This window comes from Eublepharis macularius, chromosome 8 (genome assembly GCF_028583425.1).
Source record: "Eublepharis macularius isolate TG4126 chromosome 8, MPM_Emac_v1.0, whole genome shotgun sequence".
Taxonomy (NCBI): domain Eukaryota; kingdom Metazoa; phylum Chordata; class Lepidosauria; order Squamata; family Eublepharidae; genus Eublepharis; species Eublepharis macularius.
Window position 1 is genome coordinate 23282622 of NC_072797.1, and position 12344 is coordinate 23294965.

Sequence of the window (12344 nt, forward strand, 5' to 3'; positions counted from 1 at the left end):
TCTTCCGAAATCAGCTTTCAGCCCCAAATGCAGGTACTTTTTCCACTTGTGAGGCAGCTTCAGGAAAGAGATCGAGTCGATTCACACATGACAAAGTCATCCTGGCTGCCATGAGGACTTTGGATTTCACACGATGCGCAGAGAATTCTGTGCTTCTCAGGTACATGCAGACCGATTTTAGATCAAGACCACAGCACATGTAGAGCTTCAGCCTTCTCCCCCCTACCATTTTCTTGACCTGAAGTGGCCCTGAGGAGCTGCTGGTTGTGCAGTTGGGAAACAGATGTGTAATGATAGCGACAGAGCCATTTCCCGTCAGGAAAATAATGCAGGGAGGAAGACCAAAGCTCCTTTCTCATCAGCACCTTGGTCCTAATCTGAATCAGGTCTGCATGTCCCCAGAAAAATGTGAAAATCCCAGCACACGTGTGATCCAAAGCCCTTTGCCGTGCACACAGGGACTTCATGATGTGTGAACTGACTCTTAGAATTACAAAATAGTGAGGGGGGGTGCTGTTTTGAAAACTCAGCACCTTATGGTTGTGTTATAGTATAAACAAACTGCCAGGAGAGCCAATTGCCCATCACTTCACACTGTATATAGTCTGACCCTTAGCTAGATTCACAGTTTCATCTTCACCTCTGTCCTATCATGTCTTCTCATTGTGATAAACACAAAACCAGCTTTAATTATGCTTCCTAATTTCAGCTAAGTAAGATGTATATCAATGCCCTGACCTGGATGTCCCAGTCTAGTCTGATCTCATCAAATGTTGGAAACTAAACAGAGTCAGCCCTGGTTAGTACTTGGATGGGAGACCACCAAGGGTCCCTATTCAGAGGTAGGCATGGCAAACCTCCTCCGCATGTCTCTTGCCTTGAAAACTCTATGGGATTGCCATAAGTCGACTGCAACTTAACTGCACCTTACACACAATACGCATATCATCTAGACCATGCTTTCAACAACCGCATCAAAATGGTGACTTGATTTACTTAAATTACAACCTGTTCCACAGAGACCGCCTGCGTACCACTACTAACGTTCTGGGAGATTCCATCGGTGCAGGGATTGTAGAACACTTGTCACGGCACGAATTGAGGAACAAGGATGCCGAGATGGGCAATTCGGTGATCGAGGAGAATGAAATGAAGAAGCCTTACCAGCTGATCTCACAAGAGAATGAAAATGAAAAGCCCGTAGACAGTGAAACCAAGATGTGAGGTATAGATGGTTTGATACAAAGCACTAGATATGTGGGAAGTGTACACTTTCTCCGGTCCTTTCTGTGTCCCTGTCTTTGTCTCTGTTCAAACAGAAAACTGCAAAAAAAAAAACCACTTAGGAGTTAATTAGATGTTGCAAGAAACATGGAGCTGCCATCACTGAATGTCCCTTTGCCTCCCTCTTCCTTCTGATGTCTAGGTAAATAAAAAACATGATGTGACATCCTGCGTAAACACATACAGCTGCCTTGTACTAAATCAGACCCTTGGTCTGTCCAGGTCAGTACTGTGAACTTTTGACTGGCAGCGGCTCTCACATCACCTACTAGCTGATCCTTTTTAAAAGAACTGGAGATGCAGGAGTGAACTTAGGAGCTGCTGCATGCAAGGCAGATGCTCTACCCTAGCCCAATCCAATGCACTCTTGTGCTTTGTGCTACTGCCCCTGTCAATAATCTGAGGCCAGCAAGGAACACAGCGCTATGCTCCTCATCGTGTTTACCTAGAGACATTACAAGGAAGAGAGGGGAATGAAATTAGACAGCAGCTTCATGTCTCTTGTGATGTCTGCTTGCACTCTTAGTGGGAAAAAATATTTCAAATTAATAGTGCCTTTGGTATGCAATTGCATTCCTTTAAAAAAATAATAAAGCGGCATACATCACAGTATTGTGATGCAATATGCTAGGGGAGTAGGAATTTTTAAAAAAATCAAATTACCAAGAATATCCAAGTGTACATGTTGCTTAGTCCTGTAAATGTGATCTCACTTTATATAAGCTGAAAAGTCAAAGTAGACAAGAAATCCTGTGAAAGGGTTTTTATTTTTAAAATGACTGTTACGACTTTCAAAATGCCAGTAAGCAGCTTTTTAAACTTGATGCTATCCCCCAGAGAAGTAAGTATCAGGGTTTTCGGTTTCTCTTTACAAAGATGTTATTTCCTTATTTTATTGCTGTTGGAGCAATATGAGTAGGGAGATTAAGGTTTTATAAAAGGAAGAAATGTGTGGATAATGTCCCCCACATCTCACATTCACTGGAGTACCAACTAAGGGAAAAGTACACATCATGTTGTCGTTTCTAATCAATGGGATATTTTAGGACCAGGAAGAGCCTGATAACTTCCTGGTACTGTGCACCTTGGCATCCTATTGACTTCCTAGATCATGAACCTGCAAATACCTCTGTGTATGAGTAACATAACTGCTTCTCTTTGGGCTACAGTGCTCCTACTTAAGACAAGTAATGCTACCTATGCACACTGTCTTTTCAGGATCAGCGATCTCATATATATCTATATCTATACGCACTTTGGAACAGGAACTGTGTCTTCACCCCTTCATTGCTGTTGGGGATATCACACTGTCGGTACAACTTCAGAGTGGAACTTTGAAATGGCTGCTAGGTACCCAGCTCCCTTTGGACATAATGATTTAACCACTTAACTCACACTGAACATTCCATTGATCTGCTCAAGCTGTGACTCACCAAGCTCAATGGAGACCGACCAGCCATTGAGGATGGCTCGGCAGGATTTTAAGAAGTTTCCTGCTTGAAACAGATGGCTGACAAGATGCATTTGGCTCCATGGGTCAACCGTTGCACAAATATGAACTAGTTTCTTAGGGCCAAACCGCGCATTACACTTTTGGCATGTCACGTTGGTGTTCTTGGGCCCAACTCGTTTCCCCTACAGTCACACAGCAACTGCAGGGAAAGGTATTTTTAAAGTCCCCATGAGACCAATTCTGCTAAAAAATGCTGCCTTGCCCTCCACTCTGTTTTCCCAAGGTGAAATAGCCCCACCAGGAAGCTACTTTCATAATTTTTGAGCTCCACATGCAGCGCCAAAGTTGTACAAATAACCCTGAAGGCACTGTTTTGATTCAGGAAAACAGCATGGAGGGGAAGGCAGGAGCCCCTCGTCCCACCACACCACAGTTCTGAGCAGGACTGGGCTTCTGCGAAAGCCTTTCCCTGCAGCTGCTGTGTGATTATAGGGAAAGCAAGCTGGGTCTGGGGAACCCCAACACGGCTTGCTAAAAAACCTAATGTGTAGTTTTGCCTGTAGTGAGTGAGCTTGACAGACAATTGCACAGTATTGTGGGGAACCTAACTGATATGTTAAGGGCATATGCACTACAAACGAGTAAGTTTTATATCAGTTTAACTGTTATGGGTTTTCTGGTGAATCCTGAGAATTGTAGTTTAGGGAAGGTACTGAGAATTCCATTAACAATCCCTAACTCCCTTCATATAATTACAGCTCCAAATTTTGTGAAAGAGAGAGAAACTATCCAATGAGTTTAAATCTGTGGCACAGATACACCCTAACTGCTCATTATCTCTTCTGTAACTGCTATACTATTTTATAGACGTTGACCACTGGGTAAAGGCAGACAGTCTTAAAAGTAGTAGAAGTGGCTTGTCACATACATTAACTGCATTTCTGAGCCACTTGTTTTCAGAGAATGTGTTCAAACCATTTCCACCATACTAAGAATGTATGCCCTCATCCAAACGTCACAAGAACCTGTAGCATGCCCCAATCTCAATGCAGCCACTGTCTGCCTTCACCTTTACATATCAAACAGGAGGTATCCTTGAAAATTTCTGCCATAATATAAGAAGAACTGACAAACAAAACAGTAGAAACAAGAACACACAACACATTGAACAGGAGTCAGCATGCAATAGTTCTCTTATCATGATTCATCATGACATGAAAGTCCTTCCAAAAAGAGTGATCTTCCAGTTAATTTGGTTGGGTTTTATGCTCTTGAAACCTAATGGAAATTGCTTGCCAAATATATTTTTAGGAGAACGAAATTTCCCTGCTCCATTGCTGAGGTCTCCATATTATCAGTAATTCATCTTACATAAAGTAAAATGTATGTGGTGCTCTGTTCTCTTTTAGTAGGAAAAAGAATAAGTAAACAGCAGAATAGAAAAAAACACTTTTTAACAATTGTTGAAAATTTAAGAGAGAAGAATTTCAAAAGAGCAATATGGTTGGCTTTCTTCAGGGAGTATGGGCAGAAGCAATTTTTAAAAAGTGAGCTGAAGTTCAAATACTGTGGGGGGTTTTAAATGCTAATTACTCCTTTACGATGCCGAATTATTAAAAAAAAAGAATGCTTATTATTTAAAAAAAAGAATGTCAAAAGAGTTAAGAAGGTTTGAGAAACCAGAATGCTTATTATTAAAAAAAGAATTATTAAAAAAAGAATGTCAGAAGAGTTAGGAAGGTTTGAGAAACCAGAACAGATAGAGATGGGATGTTTCATAGTGTGGACACACACAAAAAATGGTTGAATAGTCTATGTGTTTTTAAAATAGTATTTCTATGAGACAGGCACAATATACCCCCCCCCCCTCAAAGCTACCATGCAAACATTTCAAGTTTAACGCTTGTAACTGTTGTCTCTGGGAGTTCATTCATTTGATCACAGATTTGGAATGTGTAGAATCCTGAAAGGTGCCAGAACTGTGGTGTTTTATCTCTGCTAATTCTTGACAGACTGTAGAAATAGATAGAATTCTGGTAATGTCACTTCCTATTATTACTAGAAGTTTGGAGTGGCCAAGGTTGGCCAGACTAGACAAGTTACCAGGACGTCCAAACTAAAGTTGCCAGAAGATCGAAACTGCTAAAAATAGCAGCTGCAGAGAGCCCAGGGTGGATCAAAGCTGTGGTACTGAGAGGAGGGGCTAACTCCCCCCACCTTTCTCCCCAGTAAAACCAGTCCTCTGAAGGTATTATTTGCTTCAGTAGAGGGAAAAATCCATTCAAAATGACATTCTTCCACTGGCACTCCTTTGTTCAAACAAGTACACATTTCAAAAGGCATTTGTGAGATAGAGGGCCATTTAAGCTTATCATTACTTACATAAAATCATACGTGTCACTTCCAGAGCCGCCCAGGCATTAGAGAAGAAACTAACCTGAGCGGGGGTGGGGGGGCGGAATCCTGCATAATTGCAAATTTGCAATTTCCAAAATTTGACTGTTGTAGGGTTGCCAGCCTCCAGAAGGTGGCTGGAGAAGATCTCCCAGAATTACAACGGCTCTCCAGAGGTCAGTCTCCTTGGAGAAAATGGCTGCTTTGGAGGGAGCACTTTATGACATACCCTATTGCAGCCCCTCCCTCCACCCCAAAACACTCCAGGAATTTCCCAACCTGGACCTGGCAAATGTAGGCATTTTGATTTTGGAGGAGAGAGGATTTCAAAGTCAAAAATTAAATTAAAGTTTCATTGGCCCAGACACACTCATTTGATGTTTAAGGTCTACTACTCAGAATACAAAAGGACTGATCCAGTCTTTTTCACACTTTTAAGTTTTCCCTCTCACAAGTACCGTTCTCCCTCTCACAAGTACTGTTTTCCCTCTCACAAGTACCGTTTTCCCTCTCACAAGTACTGTTTTCCCTCTCACAAGTACCGTTTTCCCTCTCACAAGTACTGTTTTCCCTCTCACAAGTACCATTTCCCTCTCACAAGTACCGTTTTCCCTCTCACAAGTACTGTTTTCCCTCTCACAAGTACCGTTCTCCCTCTCACAAGGGCACTTACTGCTGAATGCACTCTCCCATCAGCCCGCCTCCTACACAAATGGAGCTGTGTGCATGTACGGCCATGCCCAGGAGGTGGGATAGTTCAAAGTTTCAACTTTGAGAAGCTCACTATACATATTTCAGCTTTTGGGCATCAGTGTCACATGACGGGTTGAAGCAGCCCTCTCCCTGCCATGTTTCTTCAACACCAAGCAAGTTTTAACATCTCTCTCAACCTACTTCTTTCATCACTGAAGGCTTTCTGTCACATCACCTTCTCAGCATGGAAGTGTAGAAAGTCCAGAAAGTCAGAATGAGACTGGAACTCAAGATGTGGCTCCCCTTTGTGCTAGCAATGCCCAAGTTTCCCAGGAGTAACAACACTGGGGTAGGAAAGAGCCATGTCATGGACTCTTCCTATGTGGCCCAAGACCTCTGATGCTACCTTTTCTGCATGGGAACCTGCCATGCGGGAAATTGGAGAAGGGCCCCCTAGCCTTAGCCACCACCACCATGGGTTTTCTGAAACATTGAGGCTGATCTGTTCTGAAGCATGACCTATGAATGAGCCCCAGAGACACAAACACTGCGAACTGTGAAGTGCAAAAGATATTTCGAAAGTGTCAGAATGCTGGTCATAGGCAGGACTTTTCTTTGGAGCAATGAGGCAGGCTCCTTATTCCCGGAGTAGAAATTCCCACTCACTTAGCCTCCTCTAAAGCACCCCCTCTAGAAAGTGAATAGGAGTTAACCCTGCACGTTCAGGAGTTGGGCGCTTTAACCAATGCAAAGCTCTTGAGTTATTACTGACTGAATGCAGTAATAGGCGGTCCTTTTTTTTTTTGTCTCTTATTTTTGCTAACAGAAAGGAAACCTGGATTACAGACAGGCCTCTCCTGATATGTAACTAGAGATATTTTTATATAGATGTTGTATTCAGTATGTTGGTGCAAATGTTAATTTTAGATTATATGGAGTAACTTTTTAATTATGTTTTGCATTTGATTGGGTATTTTGTTGGAAATACACTGCAAAGCCTTCATTGTTAAAGGCTGCTATTCAGTGACATCAACTGGGGAGGGGGGGAATTGCATTACCAAGTATGTCAGCTTTTTATTCTCATTACTTTGACACTAACTCTGTTTCTTATGGAAATCAGGTACCATAGAACAATCTCTTTTCCCTGCCCACTTTGGAGTGGCAGCTGGGTATACCCAATGTGGCTCAAGAAACATTACTTTGTAGATGTATTTTCAATAAAAATAGTTTTACATTATTATTTTTGAACTGTGCATTTTTTTCCCCAGAAGATCATGGATTTTCAGATATGGAATATGCTCCACACTAGCTCACCCTTACCTCAGCACACAAAGTGAACAGAGTCGGCGAACCAGTGTGGTGTAGTGGTTAGCGTTGGACTACAACTGGGGTACCTAAGTTAAAATCATTTATTCTGCCATGACTGGCACAGGATGGCCTTGGGCCATTCACTGTACCTCAGCCAATACGATTTCACACTTTCAAGTTGGTAACCATATTGGTCTGCAGTAGAAGGTTCGATGAAGGGAGCTTTGACTCTCAAAAGCTTATACACTTGTTATAATCTTGTTGGTCTTTAAGGTGCTACTGGACTCGAACCTATCTCATAGGATTCTTGTGATTATAATGTAGAGGAGGGAGAGCCACGAATTCCTCCCTGAACTCCTTTGACAATGGACAGGATAAATATGTGTGTGAGAGAGAATGCTAAGTGTATTTACTCAGAAGTCAATTATATTGGTGACTTTTAAAAATTGTCCAATAAGTAGCTGTAGCGTCAGTACTACATGACAGTGCCCTTGTGCTGCCAAGTTTACAGTGGGCATCACCAATCATCACAGCCAGGCCTGCCCAAATATTATGCCACTAATTTTTTTTTGCTGGTGGGAGTAGAGTAGCAAATCTGGTCGAGACCAATGGATTCCCAAATCAAATTGAAGCGCCATGGAGCGCCAAGGGGCACCATGTTATTCTAGTATTCCAGTTTTGATATTTATTCTCTCAGCTTGCATCCGATTCCCGCCCCAAATCTCAAGGCCATCTCTCATTGGCGGTGATCTGTAAGCATGGACGTTGGCTCTGCCTCCAAAAGAAGTACACACTCCATTTTTGTTTTGCTTCTGAGGGCCAAGCTAGAAGTGACGAATTACATTTGAATGGCAAGTGAGCAGACTCACATGTATTCCTCCCTGTTCACTTGTGCTTCACTTGCGCTCCACTCGATCGATCAAGTGGAGCGCAAGTGGAGCACAAGTGAACAGGGAGAAATATATGCGAGTCTGTTCACTTGCCATTCAAGTGTAATTCGTCACTTCTAGCTTGGCCCTGAGCCATAATGCATCAGAATCTTTACAGGTGTTCTCCCAGCTTAAGCAATCTTCTTACACCCATGGTCAAGAAAAAATACAACAGCATTTCAATTCTTTAGATGAACCAGCGCCATGTGTTTCCTGACAAGCAGTGTTGCTTGAATGGTTGTCTAAATTATCCTTTAAATATGCTGTATGAAATTGGATATGCTTTGATTATGTTGTTTTGTTAACTGGCTCCAGTGCACCGCATGGAGCCCCATTAAATAATTTAATGTTTAAATCATTTGTGGCAGATGGAAACTCCCTGGCTACCTTGTAAGGATTTTGGAGAGGGTTCAAGAAACAATCGCAAGCTCAGGTGCTGAATGCTAACTGAGGAAGCAAACAAGTGACAACATATTCACACACAAAAAAATTACTAAACTTAGCCACAACTTTGTGTATGTGTATTTAAGCAATCTAAAGAACAAAAGAAAGGGAAAATATTTCATTTAAAGTTTGATTGATTATGGGTTAGATCCAGAGCAATGTAAGTGCAAGGAATTCTGTCTGCAGAGCATGATGTAGCTCCTATGGCAGCCTCAAATGACCCCTGAAATTCCGTTCCTGGGGTTCCCTTTTTCCTAGGAGTAGGGAATTGGGGCATTTCAGGCTGCTGTGGGATATGGTAGTGGTGAACAAGTTAGTGTTATTATTAGCCCCACAATATAGCTGGGTTGCTGGGGCTGAGAGGAGTGGCTTACCCAAGGCCACCTACTGAGCTCATGACAGTAATGGGATTTGAATCAGTAGAGTGCTGATTCACAGCTGAACCACTTAACCACTGTGCTACAGCACCTCTGCTCATCTCTGCACTGGCAGCTTTGCTCATCTGCCAGGGCCTTCTGCAGATGGACCCTGCAGTGGGATCAAATAAACAGCTGCCCGCACATGTGCTTTCTCTGCCTTATGGAATGTCAGCAAGTCAGGAACTCTCCCACTCTCTTGGTTTTCCACAAACTATGCAAAACTAGATTATTCAGGAGAGCTTTTTTATTCAAGTAATAGGTCTGAGCTGTAAGAATTGGCTCAGAAAGATGCCTTGGTAAGCGACAGGGACTGTAGACTATTCTACTGGTAACTGCCTGTTGATGTAGATATGCTCCTACTGGATAATTTCCTTGTCATTAAAAATGTCATGTTTAATTACTTACTTTTTGCTTCAGCAATGTTTCATCTCTGTGTTTCTGATTTATGCCCATTTCAGATTTCTGCAACCCATACCCTATTGTATTTGTTCAGTGAATGTCCTGGTGGCTATTCTTACTGACTTGCACTAATCCGCATTGAGTCTCAGTGAGAAAGGTGGACTATAAATAAACAAATAAATTTATAGAATGTATATGAACTAGTAAAGAGTCCAGTAGCACCTTTAAGACTAACCAACTTTACTGTAGCATAAGCTTTTTCGAGAACCACAGTTCTCTTCGTCAGATGCATGGAGGGTAAGAAGAAACTGGCCAGATATATATAGGTGGTGAGGGGAAGGGGGAGTAGATGCAAATCAATTTACTTCTGATAATGAGATCAGTTTGCTTCTGTTAATGAAATCAGACTGATCTCATTATCAGAAGTAAACCGATTTGCATCTACTCCCCCCTCCCCTCCCCACCTATATATATCTGGCCAGTTTCTTCTTACCCTCCATGCATCTGACGAAGAGAACTGTGGTTGTTGAAAGCTTATGCTAGAGTAAAGTTGGGTCAAATCCACATTACTCATTCTAAGTCGCATGTTCCCTGCATTCCCCACGCAATCCCGAGTGCCGGTCACATTACCTCATTAAACAGACGCATTTCATTCGCATTTCTCCCGAATATGTGGTCACAGGTTTTCAACGGGAGTTTCACGGTGGCCATGAATGGGCCAATGCGCAATTTATGTGGTTTTTTTAAAAACCACCCCCCTTCCTGTCTCTCCGGCCGTTCTGAGTTCCTATTGGCTGATTCAACTTGCAAGTGCTCCGTAGTCTGCAAAAGACTGTTTTTGACTTCATAGCATTGGATTTATTGATTATGCTGTTTCTGAATCAAATCTGGTAGTTTGAAAAATCATTTTGGGGTGAATCCATCCTCAGAACGGACTCGCGAAACTTCCTTTTTAACTGTTTTTTATTTTTTTTATTTTATATTACTGTAATATCGAAATTACAAAATATCGAAATAATGACACTCCAAGGAAGTGAAACTTCAGTAAAATTCAGGCACTGAACTGTCCTGCATAGGAAATGCCCATGAAAGCTTCCCACATGCTTCCAAATTTCCAAAAAAGAAACGGGAGAGAGCCATCAGTGCTGTCAGTGGGGGAAAGAGAGGCATCATTATCTTCAATGATGTTTCTTTATAAGGCAAGATCGAAATAACGGAAAAGTGCGCTCAAAAAAATAAAAAAAAATGGGTGGGAAAAAATGGTCCCGCCCAAAAAAGCGGTTTTCAAGCGACCGGAGGGACGCGCAAGAAAGACGGATTGGAAGCAGAAATGTGAACGAAGAGGAAAATATTGCGGATTGGAGGCAAACGGAAGATATCCGATATACATGCGGGTAATGGGTGAATGTGGATTTGACCTTGGTTAGTCTTAAAGGTGCTACTGGACTCTTTACTATTTTGCTACTACAGACTAACACGGCTAACTCCTCTGGATCTATGAGAATGTATATGCTACCTCTTCAGAGACCTGTTCAAAGTAACTCACAAATAAAATAAAAACAATACTATAAAATCATAAAACAGCAACATACGTTATCAATATTAAGGACAAGTCAGGGACATAAAACCATACTTTAAAAAAAAACCGAGCAGCCTAAAAGAATCTATAGAAAACAGCCTTCAGGTGAGAAGCAGACTATAAAACAACTGACCAAGATAAAAACCTGGTTAAAAGCCTGGTTAAAAATAAATGTTTTGGTCTGGCACCTATAAGATAATAAGGTAGCATCAGCAGGTGAGCATTCCAAAGGCAAGGTGCCACCACTGAAAAGCCCTGTCTCTAGAAGCCATCTTCTTCAGCTCTACAGGTCTGTGGGGGGGCACAAAGAACAAAACTTGGGAGGCAGATCTTAACTGGCAGGCTGGACAATATAGAAGGAGGCATAATACTAGAACTTGGGGGGGCCCAGTGAAGAGTAGCCAAAAGGAAATGTTCCTTCACAAAATGCATAATGGGCTTATGGAATTCTCTTTTGTAATATGGAGTATTTTTTATAATATGGAGTAAGAGAACTACGGCTGTAAGTACGATGCAGCAGGGTTCCTCTTAAATTCTTATGGCAATGCAGGTGCAAACACAGACTGGGGCATGCTTTGACTCTTAAGGAAGAAGCCATCATACGAAGACTATTTATTCTCAGAGCATGAACACAGGGTCGTTAATGCTGTGGGCTATTTAACAGCAACAACAAAAAAGCCAACATGAATAAGCACTATGTTCTAAGGTCACACCCATCCTGCAAGGCTGTTCTGTAATATGGGAGGGTGTTCCCTCTTCTGTATGCCTGTGAAGACAGGTGGTTATACATCATTTTTTCTTCCGTTCCAAAAGAATTTCCTTCCTCTCCTTTTAAACCATTAGCCAGGCTTTCCCCTCCTTGAAAGAGTAAAGCTTGAAACAAGCCTTCCCAGCTGTGCCATTGCCAGGAAATTAAAACAGAAGAGGAGAAAATCGGGCGTCTACAGCAGTCCGGATCTGTTGCTGATTCTACAAACTCCTTCAGGCAGGGTTCTTATACTATGCTGTTACATAGCTGTCATTTGGGAAGTGGTAAGCTTATAGCGCAATCCTAAGAAGAGTTACTCCCGTTTAAGTCCCTTGAAATCAATGGGCTTAGACGGGAGTAACACTTCTTAGGATTGTGCTGCAAGTTAGCTAATTTATAGATCACCCTTCTACCTTGCTCACAATCCAAAAGTCCATCAAAATACATATTGGAAATCATCATAGGCTAATCCATTCAGTCACCTAAAGGCCTTCTAGAACAGAGTTTTCAGCTTCCTCCGGTAGGCCTGTGAAGACAGCACCAGTCTAATCCCCTGAGGGTGTTTAACATCCGTAGAATGGAAAAGAACATTTCTCCTGAATGAATGTGGGTGCAAACATACACACAAATGAGATGCGGCTTTGAAAGACAGTTAACGTGCACTGGATCAGATCCAACTCGAGTTGCCCTGGAA

At 42.1% G+C, this 12344-nt stretch overlaps 1 protein-coding gene across 4 annotated transcripts in view; it reads left to right on the plus strand.

Annotated features, from left to right (window-relative positions):
* SLC1A3 (solute carrier family 1 member 3) overlaps positions 1-1224 on the plus strand; it is a 68889-nt gene extending 67665 nt beyond the window's left edge. For all 4 annotated transcript variants that reach the window (XM_054986634.1, XM_054986636.1, XM_054986637.1 and 1 more), the window contains one exon: positions 1020-1224. In XM_054986634.1, the coding sequence (XP_054842609.1) occupies positions 1020-1224 (205 nt within the window). The remainder of the gene's footprint in view (positions 1-1019) is intronic.
* Positions 1225-12344: the final 11120 nt, after the last annotated feature.